The sequence below is a fragment of the Poecilia formosa genome, unplaced genomic scaffold (assembly GCF_000485575.1).
Source record: "Poecilia formosa unplaced genomic scaffold, Poecilia_formosa-5.1.2 Scaffold30, whole genome shotgun sequence".
Classification (NCBI taxonomy): domain Eukaryota; kingdom Metazoa; phylum Chordata; class Actinopteri; order Cyprinodontiformes; family Poeciliidae; genus Poecilia; species Poecilia formosa.
In genome coordinates this window covers 2,842,468-2,865,722 of record NW_006799969.1, presented here as the reverse complement: position 1 = coordinate 2,865,722, position 23,255 = coordinate 2,842,468, and the positions used below count along the sequence as shown (strand labels likewise).

Below are 23,255 nucleotides of genomic sequence, written 5' to 3'. Positions count from 1 at the left end.
ATTTTACTACCACAACCACCTTAAAATGTTGGTACAATGTGGAATTGGGCCATACTTTTATGTTGTTTATGTCAAACTCTGACCGTACCATCTGAATGTTACAGCTACCATCGAGACGCATTGAAGCAGGCAAGGTTTTTGAAATTTGATATTGTCCAATTTTGGTGAGCCTGTCTACTGTAGTTGACAGTATGAGCACTTTTGTCTCCATGCATTCAAAGAGGATCTCCCACATACGTATAATACCAACCCATTTGTCCTCTAAACTCTGACATGAACAAGGGATATTTGTCTGTACAAATGCCATTCATTGGATATTTCTCTTTCTTTATACCAGTAGATCTGCTGGTGCTAAATCAATCAGGCCAGCCCATCTGGCACCAACAGCCATGCCACAGTAAAAGTCGATTTAAATTTCTTCTCCATGCTGAAGCTCACTTTGAACTTCTTCATTACAATTTGCTATTTGTGTTAATAATCAGTTGAATAGATATACCTTATAAACTGGCCAGAGTGTATGTTATAATTTGATTACTGAAAAGAAAATTCCTCCAGACTGCAATTAAGCTATACCTGTGGGTACATAATGTAGCCATATTGGATTTTAATGTTAGGTTTGGCAAGAAACCTCAGGGTCTCCCACTTGGTTTTTGACTTCATGGGGCCTTTCTTTTGTTTTCCTCAGGTTGAAATTGGGAAATTTTAGCTTCTCAGTAAAATGGTTTACATGACTCATGCAGTTCATGCAGTTCAATTTTTTTTACTCTCATACTGCAACAGAGCAAACTGAGAAAGGCCAAGTCCTACTATGCCAGTATGGTGGTACTTGGAGAACCTAGTTTTTACTGCAGGGATTTGCCATACAAGTTTGAGAACCATTGCTTTAAAGTACTTGTGTAATTGAAAACAGCAAGAACTCTGTATGTTTTTAGAAAAAAAATAGAAAGGCAGCCAGTTTGAAGTCAGGTCATTGATGGCATCTGTGTGCTGAAGCTCAGCAGCTGGTTTTTGACACTCTGCAAACAAATTGCCCCCGGGGAGCAATAAATATGTACCAAACTGAACTCCAGTAACAGCCACTCTTAGGGCACACATGAGGAAATGTTGAGCTCCATCTGCCAAATAATATATGGAAATAAATTTTAGGAAGCCTCTTGCTTCCTGAAAATTAGGATCAAGTTTTTCTCTTGAAACATTGAAGTTCCCACTGCCTGCAAAGGTCTTTTTCTGCCTGCTAATAAGCTTTATTGAGACACAGCGGCCTCCCCTACTGGGCTTCCCTTGGCACATGCATATTTCTGTCACTCAGGTCTGAATTTCCCTGATCCCATCGCTGCAGGAAGACATGCCCGTCGCTCCAACACAACAACTAATTACTCTGAATCCTCTGAGTAGGATTATCAGGGTGTTGAGGATGATGAGGGGATGGATGGACAGGATGAGAGGCATTACTTTGACACATCCGCCCCCACCTCTCACTCGCTTTTCAGGCTGCCTCCCTCATCCTGACCCACTTCTGCTCCGTCAGTCCTCAGGTACACTGACCCTGCTCGGTCGACCGGGTCACAGCAGGACCATAACACAACTTCCAGGACCCTATTCCCAAAGAGCCTCCATGTGCCAGACATTCCAGTAAGCCCTGGTAAAATGAGACAGCATTGTGACAGATTGCAGGGTGTTATTTTACTCAAAAGTGTTTGAAAAGGCTCAAAAAGCACTGATTGTTTGCTGTAAACAGTGTTGCTTTTAATGTGTAATGATGAAAGAGAATATGCCACTCTGTCTGGACTTGCTAAGGATCCAGATGGCCCTTTACATCATTTAGATCCACCTTTCTGTCAGCATGTAGTCACAAACGCCATCTAACTCTCCCTAAAGACTCCAAAAGGGAAGAGTTGCGTTCTTTTTGCTGGTAAATCAGTGATTGCGTCGTTTATGGCATACGTCAAGTTTGTTTCCTCACTTTCGTTGCCCTGGCATCAGATTCAAAGCCAGGCATTACTTTTGGTCCGGTCTGTCATGGATGGGTGTGGTGGATACTGAGGGTGGGCTTTCAGAAAAAAAAAGCAGGAATGTGAGGACTAAGAAAACCACATGACGTAGCCAGCCTAAAACTAAATAGTATATGCAGAATAAAGCAGACAAAAACCAAAAGGAGAACATAAAATCTGTGTTATGTAAGTTTGGATTATAGATGCATTTACTGTAATTTTCATTTAGGAAATTGAAGGAAATATATTGACTTGATGCAATAGATGTTCAGAAGCATAGATGTTCACTTTTGTCCAGTTCATATTCATGCTATGTAACAAATTAGGAATTTTAACATAAATTTTGTGTTTCTGCAAAGACTAAGTGTATGTAAAGTGGAAGGAAAGTTTGATTTCCAGACTTTTTTACAAATGAAAATCTTTAAAAAAGTAATATGCTATTGCATATTAGCAATATGTAATCTACTCTATAGAAGCATCTTTTTCTGCAATAACAAGTGCAAGACTTGATGGAGATAGTAAAATTTTAAGTCTCACCGCAAATTCTCAATTAGATTGAGGCCTGAACTTTGAGTTGGTCATTTTAACACATGAAATGCACTTATCCAAACCATTAAGTTATGGTTCTGGTTTTGTGTTTGTGTTCCTGATCGTTTCCCTGCTGGGAAAGTTTTATTTTAATGAGTTCAACTGCATGCGCCAACTTTTGACTCTGATTGTTTGTCAAAATTGTTTCCTAAAATGGAAAATTACTTTTCTAGTTTTATACTTTCTCAGTGAGTGTACTACTTTATAAAGAAGAAATACTTTTGTGGGGGTGTAAATAATAATAAAAAAGATTATTGAGAGTAGGACCAGCTTCTTTAAGCCTCCTGAGTTTGTGACGGTAATATGAACGGACAATAACAGTGAGAAACATTTCTGTCTTGCTAACAAACCCCTCATCAATCCTTTCACCTCTTTTCAACCATGTGCACATTTTCCTCTCAGAAATCAGGCATTGGATATTTTATCATGAAATGCAGACAAACCTGTCATCTCAGTTTATATCACAGAAGGTTCTGCCACCAATATTGATTCTGTTTCTGCACAGATGCACAAAACCCTGCACACTCACCAGTTCCCGTCAAACATGAAGACACACACACACACACACACTCTTGCTGAAACACAGAGTCAGTTTTTGCCATATGATAGTTGCATTGACCGGTCTGTGAGCTAAATGAAGCGTGCCAAGGCTTGACTGCCCGCCAGGCAAGCCATGACAACATGTTTTCAGACCTCTGACATTGACAGCCGACCCCATCGAGGCATCAACAGACACTCTGGGTTGTTTACTCTGGCACCTCCGTGAACTTCTAATGTACACATCAGAATGACACACACCATTAGATTTTTACTGTTCTGGCCAAAAAAAAAACAAAAAAAAAACGTAAAAATAAGCTCTGCCCAATCAATTTACAGAAAACTGTAGGTCAATCATCATTCTTTCTGTTCAGAGTTAGAGCACTATTTTAATGTATATCATCAGTGTGGTCGATGATAAAGGTCAGGACTTCCTCAACACATTTCTGACTTAAACATTAACTTCATATTCCCTGACGAAAGAAGACTAGTGGATATTTTCCAGTTGATGATGTCAAGCATTGTTAAATCTGCTTGCTGCTTAGCTGCACTGTTTTATAAAAATATTAACAGGAGAATCAGTTTTAATATAATTACTCTCTCAAGGTTCCTCAAGGTTCACATTTAGATAGCAACACATAGATTTCCTGTTGCTCAGTTCAGGTAGTGACTTTGCCTTGGGACGGTATGGCAAGCCAAGAAAAAGTAGCAAAAGTAAAAGAAATAGTAGTACAAAAAAGACACAAATGCGTTGTTTTCAAAATGTTTATCCTGCTGAAAGGTTAACCTCTGCCCCAGTTTCTGGTTGGTCTCATGTAAACCAGAGCACATTTTTCCACACGTTTGCTGTCTCCTGCATAGCTTGTGGAAAAATTTAAATCCTACTTGTTACGATTTTCACGCAACAATTATCATTTGCAGAAAGACTAAATTTATGGTGTGCGCAACCAATAGTTGTATCCTAAACTGTTAACCTCAGCAGATTCTCAAAAGTTACAATGGGCCAGGTAAAAAGCCATTACGTGTAACGTAACACTACTTTAAAATCGTCTGCAGCTTTATCCTGACATGTCTGCTGTTTTCCTTAGTCTTCCTGAAAGCTGTTTGTTGACTAATGCTCTAAAAAAAAATCTCTGGAGCTTTCACAGAACACCATGATTGGCAATATGTTATAATTAATATTTTGCTAATTAGTTGACTTCTAAAGGCAACTAATTGCACTGGATTTTATTTTTGGGGGTCAGAGTAAAGGGGGCTGAAAACAAAGACACATCACACTTTTTAGTCTTTTATTCAAAACTCAAAAACTATTAATCCCCTTTCTTTTACCTCAGAATTATGAACTAAATCACTGTGAAAAACACTGAAATGTAAGGTTGTAATATGAAATTTGGAAAAGTTCAGTGGACTTAAACATTTGTGAAAAGCAGCAGACTGATAAATTATACATATATATATATATATATATATATATATATATATTATTTTCACTGTGAAGTTTTTACTTTGCTAAGCAATGCATTTTTTCCCTGTTTGCAGCATATGCAGTGATTGCTAATGGACAAGTGGAGTGTCCCAAAGGTTTTAAACGAATGAACATCACACACTGTCAAGGTAAGTCAAAAATACGTTGAAAAAGTCATTTTGTGAGTGTAGATAGCCGTCATTCTAATTGCCACGCCATAGAAAGAATAGGAGCTTCTTAAAGAGACAGAGGCCCAATTTCAAGGTACCAAATTACAAACTCAAATTTCTTTTAAGTCGTGTTTGACATAAACGGCATTTTTATAACATCTGAAGAACATACTTGATTATGTTATAAAAGGACACTATGTGCCTGGAAAATACATACCACCCCTTTAGTAGAGTTTTTGTTGCATTTAGTTGATCTGCCGTTTATAAATGTTCCAAGAGAATAAAACCAGCGTGAAAGCCAGCAAAGCAATCCATCTGTATGCGGCAACAAACTTCAAAGATCCCACATGCAGGGTTCTCTCTGAGCATCATGGGGATGGCAAATTATCAGCTGGCTTTATGGTCCGAGAAGCAGTAACCATCCACAGTGTCAGCTCTGTGGATAGTCCCTTGCTAACGTATTCAGAGCATTTCTATTTGTTCATGGTCTTAGTAAATAAGCGAAGTCCGAAAATCAAAGGAAAAACTGCACAGCTTGATCTAAGGGCCAACTCTGACAACTGATGTCGATGCGTAGAATAACAAAAACAGTCTGCTTAGAGCTGTGCCACTGACTTGATTAACAGTGTCATAATCCAAGGGGCAGTGCTTACTGAAGCCTATGGAGTATAATAACATAATGCTTCAGTGGGCAGATTTGGACACCTCCATGACAGATCTCACCATCTGGTTCAGCAAGTTCATCCCTCATCTACCCAGATTTAGGGATGTTTTCTTTGATATCCTGAGCACAGACAACACTCCACATTGCAAGGCCTTGCTTGTACAAGTGCAGATTTATTTTCCAGTAGTACGTTGTCCAGCCAACATTTGGTGAAATGTGTTTTTGTATTTTTAATACTTTTCTTTTATGATTGTTTCAAGCTGTTTCTTTCTCCCAGTCACTTCTGTTCCAAACAACCCATCGCTGACAGTTAGCCATAATATTTACTGAATTGCTTTAAAGTCTCTATCCTGTGTAGCTGTTGTGTTTCAGTTTCTCGTATCACCCCCACCAGCCAAAAGGACAAAAAAATGCTTCATGTGAAAGGTTTTCATTGCTCTCAGAATGGCGTCGAGCATGCCCCAGTGTGGCTTCTATTTTCAGCTGCTTCTTGTGTGTTTTATTGGAACAGGGGAATGCTTGTCTCATATTGAATATTAGGCCTCATCTACTGTTGCTACAGGGGCTTGCAAAAGTATTCATGCCTCTTAAAATGTTTCACTTCGTTTCATGTTGGAACCACAAACTTAAGTGTTTTTCTGTTTTGTTTTTTGAACCACCTTTTGCTGAAATCACAGCTCCATACCTAATTTTATTCGCAAAATGACTCAGACTGGATGGAAGGCATCCAGTCTGAAGCAAAACTTCTGGTTGTAATGTGACAAAAATCTGGGAGAATTGATGGGTATGGATTCTTTTTTAAACAATCTGTATGTGTGCACATGCTCCAGTCACTGACATCCTGCCTGGAGACGTCCTTCGGGGCCTGTGTGAGCATTCTGACTTCAGAGATGATTCCTTATCTTCAAATGCTGCCATGGGGAAACTTGACCAGCTGAATTGGCCATTTGTAGCTGTGCTTGTTGGATGAAAGGCCCACAGAAATGCAAGCACAGGCTTTGTTGTGGGTAGTAAACTTGCACTGGTAGAAGGTCGTATTACTCATGTGCCACATCAAAGGACAGTTTATAGGAGTCTTACATAATTCTCTTGACGTTTTGGATAATCTAAATAAAAGCTAGCAGCAAATTTAAAACACTCACATTTGACATTCATCATCGTAACTACTGCCTGATGTATCAATATTAATTTGCCTGTTATGTTTCCCAACGATGGCTGTTTGTTAACCACTGTTGACAGTCTTTAAATAGATGTCCTTTTTGGATCCAGTTGTTTTGTCTGGTTTGAAACGTTCCCTCTTTTCATCTTTTATTCCTTCGCTGATTAATTTCTGCCTTCTACCATCGTAGCCATAGACTCCTTCTGTTTCCCTCTTATCCATCTTCTTTCTTCCCTTCCTTATATTTATTGAAGTCCTTTAAAGACTTCTATATATAGAAATTTATATATATTTAACTTGCCTAATATTGGACAAGTTCAATATTTAAAACTTGTCCATAGAAATATATTGCATGATCTTATACGAACCATTTTATATGCATCTTAAAACAGGCGTGAAGAGTTGAGACATCTGAAAATTGCTTTCTGGAGTTTTTTTTTTTTCATAAAATATGTGCAAGAACCCTGATTACACCTGATACTAGGGAAAAAAGAAGCCTGATGTCGAAAACTTTCCTGCTGTTGTTCTTAAATAATCCTACAAGTGACTGCATTTCCCAAATGTCAAGAGGAGGCGAGATGAAACAAGGTCACAGAAACTGTTTGACACTTGGGGAACATGCCTCTTCACTCGCAATTAGACTGTAAAAACAATCATGTTAAAAGCTACTTACACCAAGCATGAGCTACCAAGCGTAAACTCAAAACACATCTTGAAATTAGTTCTGGCCATGACAGGTTGTCATGAAAGTCAGTTTCAATCCCAGTCTTCCCAGCAGCAGACTGTAACAATAACGCTAATCTGAGACCCGGCTGAACGGCGCATTAAAGACCTCATGTGACGACGGCTGACCTGAACTCTGACCGGATGCTGCTTAAACTTAAAGTCACTGCAGCACCTGCACTCACACAACACTGACCAAAGGTATTTGTAGATGAAGGGAGGAAAGCTCCCTTCTTTAATTGTCTTTACAGCATGTGCTCCACCTGGACTCATCCAAATAGATAGCTCATACAGTGGTATATTTATGCTGTGATAAAATAGATGCTGGAGGCTCAGGAAGAATAAGGTCACCCATTGATTGAAAGCTCGGACCTCTGTGGAGATAAAAAAAAACAAAAAAAAAAACAGCGTAAAAAGAAAAGACAGAACAGAAGAAACCACAAGAAACAAAACAAACTTTGTGGCATTCCTTGGATTTGCTCATTCTCCAGAATTTATCAGCTTCTAATCCCTTATAAGCTCACATTTTCCAGCAGGAAGCAAAACAACCAAACAAGAGCAGATTAATTAGAATTGGGGAAAATTTGCGGTGGCAGGCCGTCGGGTTGCAGTTATCAGAGCCATGGGAAAAGACCTAATGATATAGTCTTTGTTTAACACACCGACACAACAAACTTTGCCTGGTCCCAGTGGGACTGCATGACTAAGCACCTCAAATATGTCCCCCATGCTCCTGCCTGGCATATCAACCGGACTGCATACATTTCATTCAGTGATTCAAGAGCAGACAAGCTCCTCCTTCAGCTTTCACTTGTAAATATAAACTTGAGAAGCTGTTAAAATACTAGACACTTTATTTAAAATGGCTTGCAGACATTAGATAAAGCTTAGCGCCGATGCATTTCTTTTGTGATTAAATTTCTTATATCTTTATCAAACTACATTCAAAAGGGAGCATTGAACATTATTGTACCTCCGATGGCATCAGAAAACGCTGAAGTAAACTTATCAGAGTTCTTAGAAATACCTCCATTTTTTGCATGTTTTTATTCTTGGTTTGACAGTTTTATATTAAAACTTATCCTTCAGTTGTGTTCTACAGTACACCTTCGAAGTTGTATGTGATTTAGGGATAATTTAGCAAGTAAATGCCTATGTGTAATTTGTAAGTGGGTCTATAGCAGAATCTAATGTGATATTTTATTATCTCCAGACATATTTTTGTCATTGCAGCAAAACATGTAGAAAATAATATATCTTGCCAGTACCAACTACAGGTAAAATCTCAGTAAATCCAAATATTGGCAAAAGGCTATTTTGCCTTAGAAATCCAATCATTCTCTAAAACTCATATACTACTTGTATTCATTACACACATTGTGCTGTAATTGTTTTTGTGCATTTTTTGATTATGATTTACAGTGAAAACCCCAAATTCAATTCTCTGTGGGATGCCTACAGAGCATGCATCGTTTAACTCACTCCTTGGTCCTTTTGCTGAACCGCTACACCTGGAGTGGTAAACTCAGGTTTCAGCTCAAGTTGCTTTAATAATGGTCTTCAGCTCAACTTAATATTGGCTCCGATGTATGTCGTCTTCTTTTACATGACTTTGTAGATTTTAGGTTTTTCATAAAGACCAGATTGCTGGCCAATTAAGCATAGCGATTCCACAGCCATTAAACAGGGTATTGTTACAGGTGCAGGTGCAGGAAAGGTCACTTTACGCCACAAAGATACAGTCCAGTCCCTTTTTCATTTTATTTATTTATTTATTTTTTTTAACAATACAGCTAAGACACTTGTCAAAATTTCTCCAATCAGAGAACAAGCATTTGGGAAAGTTCAATTCAGAATTGATCAGAACTTAAATGTTCACTTGTCATTTTAAATACTGGATGAATGACAGTGCCCCTCTAGTAGCATGTCATGAAGGTAGGTGAAGTGACTCACACAGTGTAGCACTTACTAGTGTTATATGGAAACCTATCTAAACAAAATTGTGTTGACTGAATCCTGAAAACCATTCGTGTCTTTGTGTGGCCTGGGGAACATCAGAGTCAAACTCAACAATTAGCTTGAAGTCTCACATCATCAGATCTTCATCATCATCTGATTGCTATTGCTCCAAGGATTCATCTCAACCAGAGCTGCCTAGCTCTGATTCTTACAGGTATCAACCTGGACAATATTGTTTTATTTTTTTTTATTTTTATAAGTTCCAACAGCATTCATTAATTTTTATTATCCTTGTGCAGCTGTTGATAAAAAGAAATAGACCATAAGTCCGTTATTGTGTTTGAAAATCTCCTCAGATATTCTTTAGAAGAGATTTTTTATTTTTTTTTTTGCTTGTCTCCACGTCATCATCGCTCCTTTTTTGATTATAAGCAACTGCAGAACCGTAATGCTTCCAGGTTTCATCGGCTCTCAACAGACTCAAAATCTGTTGTGAATGTTTTAATGCCTTCAAATGAAGTCTTTCCTTTTACTTTCATCATCTCTGCTGATCTGCAGCACGAAAACTTTGTGTACTCCCAGTGAAATACAGAACTCTAAATCTGATGTATAAAGTTTATTTAGGAAGTTCAATTTGAGTTCAGAAGTGACTTCATGGTTTTTCCAGAATTAGAACGTGCTCCTTGCTGGATGACTAACGAACTGTGTGTTTTTTTTTTGTTGTTTTTTTTGCAGACATCAATGAGTGCCTGTTGCCAGGGATATGTAAGAACGCTGAATGTCTCAATACCAAAGGAAGCTACAGGTGTACTTGTAAGCCAGGTTATATGTTGGATGCTGCCAGAAGCCACTGTGTCTGTAAGCATTGCTTTTTTTTGTCTTCGATCATTTTTCTGAGTCTAAACGCAAAAAAAAAAAAAAAAAAAAAAAAAAAAAAAAATGTTTCCTGATACGAGTTTGTAGAACCTAACAGATCTTCTGACGTCTCCTCAGCTGACAAGGCAGTGTCTGACCACAGGGCCTCGTGCTACCGGTCAGTGTCGTCAGGAACATGCTCTCTGCCTCTTGTCAATCACATCACTAAGCAGATATGCTGCTGCAGTCGTGTGGGCAAAGCCTGGGGAAATGGATGTGATCGGTGTCCTTTGCCAGGTTCAGGTGAATATGTTTCATGAGATTTTGCTGCACAACTTTCCGCTGTCTGAAAACGTACTTCTCCATTTTTGGCTTTTACTGTTCTGGCCATGAAACTCTATGCATGGTTGAATTTTTTTTTTTTTTGCAGATATAAAACTTCACATGTAATATTATGCAACGGTTGGTGGAGCACAAGCTAAGAATATTTACCTCTCAGTCACCATTCTTCTGTCTGCCATGCATGCAAAGTATTTCAAAATAACTAAATGTGTTTTGAGTGGAAAAGGACCAGAAACATAACAGTTTTCATATTTTGGAGGCTACATAATGGTGGGAGTCTGCCATGTGTTATCGCTCCAGCCCTCAGAGAGAAACCCTGCTAATGTAGCAAAAGCAAAGCTACGCAGCAGAAATCCACTGATTTGCCAAGTGAAACATGGCAAGTAGTTGTCATCTGCCTCTCCTTCCAGATCTAATCTTCAAAGTCACAGAGAGAAACTGAAGTGATTTTATGAAGTGTCTGCTCTGCCAAGTGATTCCTGGGGATTGTCGTAGATGAGTTTTTACACACAGACCTCCATGCTGCTCATATTCGGATTATTTTAGGCAATGTCTTCGTGGCCGGACAAGCTGTTAAAGTCATGTTCTGAGCAAAGCACTCTACTTAGTAACAGGAGATCTTTCATATTTACTCTACACTTTAAAGCTGATCTTCATAATATATTCCCTAATTTCCCTCCATTTTAACTTCGTCAGTCAGTTGCCCATCATGTCCACATTTCCTGCATCTACATCGACCGCATATCTGTCATTACTCGTATCTCTATTCCAGACTCTTCTGGCACAGAGTTACCGGTTTCAGGTCAGGTAGGGGACACAGAGTTTCTCACTTGTAATGGATTCACCATTGCTGAGTTTTGTTGGACTCAGACACAAAGAGGTGCAATTTGCCTCCTTTTATCTCGCTCGCCAATCCCCATTAGCCACTCACTCTTGTGCCTCTAAACCAGCTGAGTTCAAGGGTCAGTCAGTGTCATATGATCTGCTGCTTCACAATCATGGTTGTGTGCATCAGACTTAGAGTGCAGATTTCACCCCCAAATTTCTAATATAGTTTAAAACCTTTTAGAAGCAACAAACAACTGGGCCTGGGGTGGATTTTCACCTTCCAGTAGGACAGCATCACCTATCATATCACCAGAGCCAGACCAAAAGCATATTAATGTGTTAAATAATCAAAATCCAGACCTAAATCTGATGGAGAATGTGTAACAAGACTACGGTCGCCCTATAAAAATTGTACTGTTGTTGATTTTAAATACACACATCATGGGATTGAATATTACATTCATTTTTGAATTAATTGAGACTATTTTGAAAGTCTGGCTCCTTTTAACCCAGAAAAGGATTTAGAACAAACTTAGAAATGTGGAGTACTCATTTTAACCCAGAAAAGGAATTAGATCAGTCACTCTTTAGCTTATTTTATCAGAAACTGTAGAGTGCTCACTATTTAGAAATGGAATTAGATACTTAGCAACCCTGAATAGGAGCACTTAATTTACATACTTTAGAACAGTGGTTCCCAAACTTTTTCTTCTGCGCCCTCCCCAGAGGTTTCCAAACATTTTCTGCGCCCCCCCCTATGGATTACAAATGGCTGTCTGGTTGAAACGACGCGTGTGAAGGGGGGGCATCGACTTTTTTTGGGGGCAAAATGAATGTACGTAGCTGAAAATTGACACCAACATCGGTAGCCTACAAGGTACTTGTTAAGCTAAAGGTTCTGTATTGATATTAGCTAGTCATCTTTTAGCTAACATTACCTGCATCCAACAGCTTTACTCAACTCAGTCGGTTAGTTTGGAGGGAAAAACTGTGAAAAGTTCTTTGCGTTTTGCTGGTTTGCTGCCGTGATTCTAACACAAACCTACGTAGCTCCGCACAGCAGCAGCAGGTCTCCTTCACAGGTGGAAACCCAGCGCGAGCGTCGTAGCGCTCATGTTGCGTTTAAAGGCGGCTCGGAAAAACAGGTTACAACATGTTAACAACGGATTAAACAGTTTTAACTGCTGATAAAAGTGACAGAGGACACAAATATGGGAAGTGTGGAAGCCTCTACTGTATCTAATTGACATAGGAATAACAGAGAGTTGGCCATTCTAAGGTAAAAACCCAGTGCATACAGTGTTCATGTTTTTTTTTTTTTTTTCATCCAGACGGCTTCCCGCGCCCCCCCTATGGGGCGCGCCCCACAGTTTGGGAACCTCTGCTTTAGAACAACATTGGATTAGTTTTCTTTCCCCTTTTTTCCTTTTGGTTTGTTATTTTGTTTGTATTTCCTTTTAACTCATGTAAAGCACTTTGAATTGTTGCTGAAAATGTGCTATATAAATAAAATTACCTTACCTTACCTTGTACAAAAATATGAACGTTTGTGCAGCACTGCAGTGAAACACAATTTCATCACATGGGAAGGCCATAAAGTATACACATAAATGAGTGAAAAAGTATTACCGTCTCTGTTTGGTGAAAGGCTCTTTAATGTGACTGTCAGCCAGTCTCTGAGTTTTATTAGTACTAGCTGTTACTGCAGAATGATGGTTTTTATCGCTTTTTGTTTGTGCTTTTGCTTCCTGTCCTGCAGACCACTTCAAGGAGATCTGCCCAGCTGGTCATGGATACACGTACTCACGCTCAGATGTGCAGATTTCTCTCAGGCAGCTGGAAGATGATGAGCTGCAGAGCACAGGAGTGACTCTGGAGGAGCAGGAGCCCGAGTTCCCATCCTCCCAGCCTTCACGACACAACAACTACCCTCAAATACTCCAGTACCCCGAGACACCACGAGTACCTCAGTACACTTTGACTTCACAATATCCCTCAGAATCAGGACAAGAAACGGCTAAACTGCAAGACGGTAACTATTTGCTTTTTTTTTTTTATGATTGGCCAAAGATCAACACAATGTTTTGATTTTTCCCATGTTCATTCTTTTTATACAACCCAGAACATTTTTCGAAGTTGTTTTCATTCTTCCCCATCCATTAAGATGAAAACCTTATGGGCTGCACAGCACCTCACAAATATTATGGAACAAATATTGGAGTTTCAGTGAATATATCTTCTTGGCTGAATACTAGAGACTTAGTTTTATTGGCAGCATCAAGATTTTTTTATTTATTTCAGCACACAGCTCTATAAATATTCATGTATTTGTCTTCTTTATCAAGGATCTTCCCGTCACAAACTGTGCTTGCGTTTCTTTAACATCTACTGTCTGAAGTATTGCTTAAATCAGACTGTGTTTTATGGCTTGGAACAGAAAATATGCAGTCACTGATAACCCCTGAACCTTTTCACTTTGTAACCATAAACTCCATTGTATTTTATTGGGGTTTTATGAGCCAGACCAACAAAAGTAAATGTGAAGTGGAAGGAAAATGTTACATAGTTTCAGAATGTTTCAAATACTTAACTGTTATGCAATGCTGCTGTTTTGGTCCGTCACATATGAACCAAACAAAAACAGTAAAGTTTACAGTTGTAACAAGACAAAATGAAAATATTTACATTTATGCCTGCTTTTACTAGATATTTTGTATGTTGTTCACGTGTTTTAAACAGTAATTACACATTCAGGAATGTTCCTGTTTAGTCAAGATTTGAGGCTGATAAACCTGTTTTTCTTTCTTTCTCTATTTTTTGCAGATCTGGAAATTCTGATGCCGGTAATTTTTTTCTCTCTTCCAACCCTCTAGCACATAGTTTTGAAATGCTTTTCTGAGGACAATATGCATATGCTGTGTAAGCTTGTTATGATTATGTAACATATTCGGACCACATTTTGGTAGTTAGAGACACACCAACTTAGCAGAGACAGGCATGAATTTGAACACACACACTTGTCTTCAACTTTTAATATTTGTTTGTTCTCTAGCCGCCTGTTGTGACGGAATCGCCACCAAATTATCCAGGTATTTTTATTTTTTTCCCCCCTTTTTCGTTTTAATCACTCCAACATAATGGTGAAACCAAACCAAGCTGTTGTTTCAGGCCTCTCCTGGTTTGATTTAATATTTGAGTCAGGTGCAGACATGTTATGTGCTTGGTATAAATTTCCCGTGCTCAGCGGTGGCAGACGCAGTCTTTGCCTCCACGCCAGTGAAAACATTGACATTAGTCTGGAGTTTGCCTAAATAGAAGGCGTCATCTTGATTCATTTTAGTTTATTGTTTTTATACATTAAAAATAATAAGTAACTTTTTTTTTACCTTCAAGAAATAAGTAGCAACCTGATATTGTAAGAGACAGAAAGTAACACTTTATAATAAAGGTACATATCATAGCATTGATATGTACCTTATGTGGTGGTCGTATGTTTGGTATATAACTTAACAGCATCTTATCTTTTCTTTGTTTTGATATGACTTGTTGATGATTAAGCAGAATGTCTACTTTCAGACAGGAAGCTGCATTAGACAATACAGTCCTTTCTGTAAAAATATAAATTTTGTAAAATGTGAAAATATTTCCTCTAATTTCTACTGTGATTTTATAACGTAGCTTCATAATTGTTTTTTTTAAGAATCATTATTATGTTGATAAAACATGGATGACGTAAGGTCACAGATATCTTGTAATGGTGGATGCAAAAAAAGACAACATGTCAGCCTAATTTGACATATTATCAGTAATTTCTCCTTCAGCATAGCTATTACTTTATTAATTTATGTTGCGACGCAAGACTGATCTTGTAGATATTTTCTACATTTATCATACAATGGTATTCAGTTATAGTTATGTTTTACAACCTTATGACTCCTCATTATTTTTTTGTAGAGAGCTCTCCAGACTCCCCTGATTTCAACATGAGGCCAGATTTAAAGGAAACAAGCCCTGGAGTTTCCGTCACTGGTAAGACATGAAGTAAAAAAAAAATAAATAAATACTGAAAGCAGTAAAAAAATTAAAAAAAAGCTCTGTCTTACAACAGTACATACATCTTAAATCTAAATATGCTGATGGGAGGAGGGCTGCAGTGCTACCATTTAAAAAAAGAGCCCAATTCTTCATATTTTATGTTTTATGTCAACAGCTGGCAGACAGCGGGACATCTCATAAGGCATTTTTGTAAGCTTACCCAAAGTAAAGCCGGAGAGAGCTTTATTTGACCCGTATTTCAGAACCAAGTTGGCTTTGAGCTGATGTGCTTCGCAGAGGGTAGGGGAGCAAGAAACCAAGAGAGATTGTGCCTCTTGGAAGGGTCTGTCATCACGAGCAGACAGAGGCCAAATTTATTAAAAGTGGAGGAAGAGACAAGAAAGCGGGAAGAAGTTTGTTTTGCGGAAGAAAAATTTTGATTGACAGACCGCTTACAGGAGTAAGAAGAATTACAGATGTCATGCAGAGATAGTGCTTTTTCTCCTCTGCCAGGAGTCAAGTCATGTCTTGGTTTTATCTTGCTCGTTTTGGATGAAAAGAATGAAGCCAACGTCAGGCTCGGTCGTGCATGTTTCTTTGCTCTTAACTCTTTGTTAAAGCTTCACACCACCTGTTAGAACCCTACACCGTTGTAAAACCACTCCTCTCATCCAAGACTCCACCTATAAACTAGCAAAATAGTTACCTGCAGAGCACAGCGTCTGTTCCTGAATGCGCTTTTTAATTTTTTACAGCCCCACTAATGTCGGGTCTGAAATGTTCTCGTCTGTTTTCTGGGTAACGACCATGTACATCTTTTGGTTTTTTTCATAGGCATTAACAAGTGTGCTACTTCACCAAATATATGTGGGCATGGAAAATGTGTTCCTGTGCAGAATGGATACACTTGCGACTGTGATCCAGGGTTCAAGCTCAGTGTATTGCAGAACAGCTGCATTGGTGAGTAACAAAGAGAGCGGTATGGCTACATCGCTATAGATCTGAATATTTGGATATGTTACTCAGTTATTACAGATTCACAACACAAAATGGTATCCAGTCATAGTCAATAAATTAGTTCTGATGAAGCTTGTTGCTCAGATTAAAAGCACCTTTTGAAAATAACAATCTTTAAGCAGGTATTAAAAATGCTTTTCATAGAAGCCACAGTCCCCCAATACGCAGTTTTCTTTTCAATTCTTTCAAAGCAGCAGTTATGTGTGTTGCTTGCTCACATTTGTTCTAGCATTCCTTTTCCTTCCTCCCAACTTTCTTGAATACAGCACTCTGTGAAAAACCAGCTTTTTAAGGAATGATTTTTGTTGGTGCGCCAATAACTTTTGACTGGACAACTGTGAAATCAGCATGATTGTGTTTCCAATAATAAAAAAGCCTTTTAGAAAATTTTTATTACTCCTCTGTAATAATCTAATTTTCTGAGAAAGTGGATTTTAAGTTTCATTTCCCCAAATCATAAAAAATTTGCAGAAATAAAAACTTAAGATACACAACTTTTTCTGTCACAAATCTAAATGATACCTGAGCTTAACTTTTTGAATTGAATTACTGAAATAAAGTAACATTTCCATTCAACTATAAATGGTGCTGGGTAGGATTTAAAAGGTTTGATTTTTACCAGCATAAAGCCTTGTTGGCTTTGTCCGCCGAAATTACAATGAGAGTAAATCCTACAAAACAGTCATGATTTGTAGAAGCCTTGAGGATGCAAGCAAGCCAAAGATGAAAGGAATTTGTTTGTTTATGTTGACGCGTTTCATGATGCCTGTCAACAGCCAAATGAGATATTGGTCATTTTTCTGACAAAGGGCTTGGCTGCAGCCCTGGATTCATTGTTGAAGCGCTCCAGTTACAGAGCGCAATGTGTTCACTGCCTTCCACTGCAGTCTAATGACCCCTTCACTTTTTGACTTCGTAGACGTGAACGAGTGTGAAATGGACCCATGTGAGGGTAAGGGCCACTGCATAAACAGCTATGGCTCCTACACATGTCAGTGCCACAGCGGCTACAGCCAGGTGATCACCCAGAACAGGAAATTCTGTCAAGGTGAGACACAGTCCAGTCTACAGTCTTAAATAAGGCTTCCAGTCATCATACCCAAGTCAGCTGTTAACTCCCACTTCAGTTTTTCTGTCAGCACTGTTCATTTTAAAAACATCCTCTCATAATGAATGCCCTGGAACATGACAGCCACTTTCTTTTCCGCTCTCCTTGATTTGGCAGACATCAACGAGTGCAGCATGCCCAACAAGTGCCAGAACGGCCAGTGCGTCAACACTGAGGGATCTTTCACCTGCGAATGCAACGACGGCTACTCCAAATCATGGCGAGGCCTGTGTGAAGGTGATTTTCATGGATCAGCACAAACTCACGCACGCAAAGTCGAGTTCATTCGTCAACACAAGCAAATCCTTTTTGTGCAACAAAACACGTCTTGTATTTTCCTCTGCTCAAAGCCAGGAGAGCCATTCAGCTCCCTCCGTTTCTGGGGGATTATGTGTGTACTTATTTGCCTTTCTGACCTTACTACCCCTTTCTTCTGTTGATGCGTGCGTTGTTTGAGGAAGCTTGTTGTAGCAACAGCTAAAACGAACAATGTTTTGGTTCTTTCCCTGAGCAGACGTAGATGAGTGCAGAGATCACAGCTCCTGTCCCAACGGTATCTGTGTCAACACTCTTGGCTCCTTCCAGTGCCAGACCTGTGGCCCGGGTTTCAGGCCCATCGGTGGGAGATGTGTAGGTAAGGCAACCTAACACCCCATCAAACCAGCAGGACCACCACCAGCCCCCTCCCTCCAGGTTCCTCAGGGCATTTCAAACTGCTTTGTGGAAATAAACCGGGTTTCCCTCTGGTGCAGTAATTCCTTTCCATGTTGGTTTACGATGACGTAACTCTTGGTCTTTGTTGGCATTGACAAAAGCGAAAAAGAACTTAAAAACCTCTCAACTCCCTGTAACACAGTGCAGTTGACCAAGTAGCGCGAGCTGAATTGAATTTGCAGCTTCGCCGCTTATTGCTCAGAGGGATGCTCTCACTACAGATGTGCATGAAAATTTGAAATTAAATTAAATCTTATGCTTCAGCTGAGTTTATATTGGATATTTTCAGTCCTGTGTGGAACATTCCTGAGCTCATATAACAGCCCGAAACCACAGTGAATGATGGTTATATTGCATGGACTGATCGCAATCCCCCACTTTCCTAGCTCGTTTAGTGATTCCATGTATCCTCCTACCCTCTGCATTTTCCTGTTATTGCTTAAACTCATTCAGCATGTTATTGCTGATCCTTTTCGTATCACCAGTTCCATAAAAAGATTGTTTATAATACTTCAATTTGGGAGAGTCCAAATATTTTCTCTTGGCCAGAACCTTAAATAAACAGCGTATTATTGTTGGAGAGCTTTGACCAGTGTAAATGTGAAGCCCAGTAGAGGCAAGCGGTGCTTTGTTACCGCCGTCGGGGTAGGTGAGAGAAGTGAGTAGTCACAAGAGATGTACGAGTGGGCCAGGAGGTCAGGTCCCTACTGCAAAGAGGTCATGGCACGTAAACAAACTTTCCCTCTCACTCACGATGCTATCTGCGATCCGGCTTAAGGCTCCTACCAGGGATTAGAACGAACGCCAGGCTACACATGGAGCGTGTTTTCTCAAAACTAACACTCTTCGAGCTTCCAACCTGAAAGTGGCCTTATTACATAACAGTCTGACTGGCGTTACATATCCATTCCCCTCCCAATGACCTTCCGCACCTCTAATTTGCTTGGAAACCTAAGCTCCAACTATGTTCCAGAAATATGAAAATATAGACCAAACGAATGATGGAAAATGTGAAAGGTAAAAACTATTCCTCGTCATGCATTTATCAGTAGATGTTGCTCATGTTTAAAAGAAAACAACACCTTAGCTGTTTTACTGGGTCAGTTTATTAACATTATTCATTTTGTGAAAGAAATAATGCATATGTAGTAACACAAAGCACATGCAGTTCCTTTGCTACATTACGTAGTTAATTTGGATGAAAGAAAAAGGAAACATATCTGAAAAGTGTGCACTTCTAGATGCTTCGATTTTGCAAAACAGTTCAGACAGATTTTAAGGTGAACATCTATAAGATGATTGTTTTTCCCAACAAATCCGAGTCTTAACAGAAACTTGTATTCATCATAAGATTAAATTATAAACAGGTGAACTCTAGTTACTCTATTTAGGTCACTTTTGATGGTAATTGCTTGTACTCTATTTTAATTCGGTGTGGCAGAGCAAAATAAATATCGAAACCACAAATTCTAGATTTATATTTGTAATAAAAAGTCAACTTGACTATTAAGTCTTGCTTTGCGTTGATCTATAATATAAAACACACTAAAGTTTGTAGTTGTAATATAGCAAAAAAAGGAAACAGTTCAAAAGTGTGAATATTTTTCCAGTCGCTGTGTATTATAATTGATAGGAAATCTGTAGATGATTGTTAAATAAAGTTCTGTTGCAATAAACAATAAATCAGTTAATCACATGATAAATTAAAATGAGCTCAATAATATCCATTTGCATGATTATTTAGTGGTTTTCTCTTTTCTCCCTCTTTCTGCCAAAACTGGTCTTCAGTCTGGTGCATTGGTCTCAACTAGGTCTTTTTTTGAAGGGCAATTTTGTTTGCAGAGACTTTGGAATTCATTTTGCTTGTTGTTTTTCTCATTGTGTTTCTTTATTTTGGATATTTAAAATGTTTTCCAGATCCAGTGTTAAGTGTTTATTAGCGTTCAAAGTTTATTGATCTTTAGGAATGTGTTCTTTCATTGTTATGCCATTACCATTATATTACTTGAAAATGGTCTCAAAACAACATTATAATTTATTGTGACAGGCCTAGTTAAGTGTAAACATTTTAACTCTGAACGTTGACAGGGACAGTGCGAACAGGGCCTTTAGTGCATGTGTGAGTCTGTGGGAGTCACATAAACCAGCCAACACCAGCGCCCAGTTTCCAGTATTTGCTTCAGTCAATTGACGACAGCACAAAGCAGCAGTTTAGGCCCAATTGGCCGATTCGAGGATAAACCTAATTGTTGGTGTGATAGGGAAAACAGCTCCCTTCCCTTGTCGGGGCTTATCGGGGAGGTCTGAGTGATGCTGGATGATTGCAGGGAAAAGTGGTGGGCCACAGTGACAGACGTCTGGCACTGCCTGTGGTTGGGGCAACAATACCAGCTTTGTGACTCTTTTATGTTGTCTTCATTGCATCTCAGGGTCTGTATCAGATCTCAGGAACATCCTTCCTTCCCTTTCTTTGCAGGAAAATTCCTTGATTTGTCTTCCTCTTTGGACCTTTTTTCCATCTCTCAGCATAGCATAATCTAATAAAAAAAATGCATCTTTTAACACTTGATAAATACTGCTATTAAATAATATGTTTACAACATAAGGTGTTACACAGATGCATTTTCTGAAGTGGTACAATCGTAAAAGGTTCTTATAATGAGGTCGGTGTGCTGATGTAATTTAATGAGTGCAGCTTGCAGTTATTCTGCAGGGTAGTTACGTTTTTATTGTTTCCCGTTTCCTCTTGAACCATCCACAAACTTCTTTTGAAAAACAAATGTTCAGTGTTGGACAGACCTGTTTTAGCTGATGGAAACACAAATTATGCATTCTGACCTGGCAGTAACAACAGCTTTTAAGGGTTGGCAAAAACTAGTAGCAAGTCTTTCAGAAATAGCAAGAAATTCTGGCCCACTCTTCTTTGAAGAACTGCTTATCCAAGTAGGAGTATGTTTAAGGTCATACCACGTCTTCTTGATCAGGTTTAAGCCCAGGTCTTACCCAGGCAACCTAACATTCTCCAGCAGGATTCACTGGCAGGAAGCAGAAATCGTGGTTCTGAAGCAAAACTGCCCCAGATCATCATGCTACCACCACCATCTTTGGCTGTCAGTGTGAAGTCCTTTCTTCTGAATTGCTGTGTTCCAAGTTTGTCTCCTCATATTGCAGATTATTTTCCCGTAAGTCTTAGAGATCATTAAATAGGCTTTTCTGGAAGAAAAAAAAAAAAAAAGGTCTTTGTGTTCTCATTGAACACAACAAGAACACAAAGATGCTATTCTTGGGTTTGTTGGTATCCTGGAAAAGTTGATTCACTCTTGGAGTAAATCTGATTGGTTAGCCATTCCTAGGAATGTTCATCGTTGCTCCATGCTTTCTCTATTTGTAGACAATAGTTTTCACTGTGATTCGCTGAAGCCCCAAAGCTTTACAAATAACTTTGTAACCATTCCCAGACTAAGAGATGTTAATGACTTTGTTTTTCATTTATTCTTTTACTTCTGTAGCTTGGTGCATGATGCTTTGCATTTTGTGATCTTCTAGGCTTGTTAAGGTTATCAAAAAGATGCCTTTTAGATGATTTCTTGATTTTATATGTTTTATAGGCTGTGTGTAATCAGTAAAGCTGAACCAAACAATGTGGTTCAGTCAATTAATTATTTAATAAATGCGAGTATATTTATGAGTTAATCTCGTGTTTTACTGAGCAATGGTTCATAGTCTCTTTAAAAAAAATCAAAGCAGTTCAAAACAGATCTGTTTATGTGTTTGTTTTATTAGTTTGGGAATTGACACTTGAATCACAATGTGTAGTTTTGGTGAAATGAACAGATCCATCCATTTAATTAAGTAATCCTCTGTTTTCAGATAACAATGAATGCTTGAACCAAACCACATGCGGTCGTGGTCGGTGTGTCAACACAGAGGGCTCCTATACATGCAACTGTTTCCAAGGCTACATGCTCTCATCAAACAATTTTTGCCAAGGTAACTGTCTGTCAGGAGGTATTTAAACCTCTAAGTTGGAGCTCTGTGACAGTGCTACTACAGAAGCCTTCAGGCACCACTGTAGGCTTATAAAAGTGCTACAAAAGAGTTTGCAGCTGTTTTCTGAGGGACTCCTATTTCCCTCGTCTGTATTTTTCCTCCAGATGTGGATGAATGCATGCTTCCGGGGATCTGTCTCCATGGCCGCTGCGTCAATCTGGACGGCACCCACAAGTGCACCTGTAACCTTGGTTACCGAGTCTCCTCAGACAGCAAGTCGTGTGAAGGTCTGTTAGAAATCTTTATTAGCTATTGAGTGCAAATCACCGATGCATGAGCCTCTCCTAGTGAAGCGCTGCTAGCAGCAACGTAATGTCTGCACATTATTACTTTCCTCTAGACGTCAACGAGTGTGAGAGTGGTACAGCGTGCCCAGTGGGGATTTGTATCAACACAGCAGGTTCCTACAGTTGCCAGAACTGCGGGCCTGGGTTTGGACCATCCGCTAATGGGCTGAGATGTGAAGGTAAGGAAATAGCCGCCTAACGATTTACACTAATTTGCAGTGTTGGAGGAACACTGCAGTGTTTTGATGATATATTGGCCTACTTGTGAATTTGTTCTTTCCGTTTCCAGACATTGATGAGTGTGCACAGGAAGGCATTTGCTTTGGAGGGGTGTGTGCCAACACAGAGGGATCCTTCGTTTGCACTCGATGCAAAGCTGGCTATAGAGTCTCTGAGGACAGGCAGAGGTGTGAAGGTAAGTCCAATCTCCAGCTTGTCTTTCAGTGAAAGCATTAGTGTTGTTAGAGTTTTTCTCAGCCCATCTGTTCACTGTGTAAAGTTAAATGTTTTGTTGCTATTCAACTGGTTTTACTACAGATATTTTTCAGTCTCACTGTGAGCATGAATGCATGTCTTCTGTGCGTCGCTCCTCCTCAGATATTGATGAGTGCCAGTACCTGACTACCTGCTCCAATGGGATCTGTCTAAACTCAGAAGGGTCTTATACATGTGAGAACTGCCCTGAAGGGTATCAAGTGTCTGTTGATGGGGAACTCTGTCAAGGTTAGTTTATTTAGCAATTCTTGTTAAAAATTACTTCTGT

The 23,255-nt window shown here is 39.2% G+C and overlaps 1 protein-coding gene across 2 annotated transcripts in view; it reads left to right on the top strand.

Moving 5' to 3' along the window:
- LOC103136150 (latent-transforming growth factor beta-binding protein 2) overlaps positions 1 to 23,255 on the top strand; it is a 106,771-nt gene that overhangs the window by 55,647 nt on the left and 27,869 nt on the right. For both annotated transcript variants that reach the window (XM_016670093.1, XM_007549263.2), the window contains exons 9-24: positions 4,656 to 4,730; positions 9,992 to 10,114; positions 10,250 to 10,414; positions 13,041 to 13,313; positions 14,105 to 14,124; positions 14,334 to 14,370; positions 15,236 to 15,310; positions 16,151 to 16,276; positions 17,253 to 17,381; positions 17,559 to 17,678; positions 17,956 to 18,075; positions 22,026 to 22,145; positions 22,310 to 22,432; positions 22,546 to 22,671; positions 22,782 to 22,907; positions 23,090 to 23,215. In XM_016670093.1, the coding sequence (XP_016525579.1) occupies positions 4,656 to 4,730; positions 9,992 to 10,114; positions 10,250 to 10,414; positions 13,041 to 13,313; positions 14,105 to 14,124; positions 14,334 to 14,370; positions 15,236 to 15,310; positions 16,151 to 16,276; positions 17,253 to 17,381; positions 17,559 to 17,678; positions 17,956 to 18,075; positions 22,026 to 22,145; positions 22,310 to 22,432; positions 22,546 to 22,671; positions 22,782 to 22,907; positions 23,090 to 23,215 (1,884 nt within the window). The remainder of the gene's footprint in view (positions 1 to 4,655; positions 4,731 to 9,991; positions 10,115 to 10,249; positions 10,415 to 13,040; positions 13,314 to 14,104; positions 14,125 to 14,333; positions 14,371 to 15,235; positions 15,311 to 16,150; positions 16,277 to 17,252; positions 17,382 to 17,558; positions 17,679 to 17,955; positions 18,076 to 22,025; positions 22,146 to 22,309; positions 22,433 to 22,545; positions 22,672 to 22,781; positions 22,908 to 23,089; positions 23,216 to 23,255) is intronic.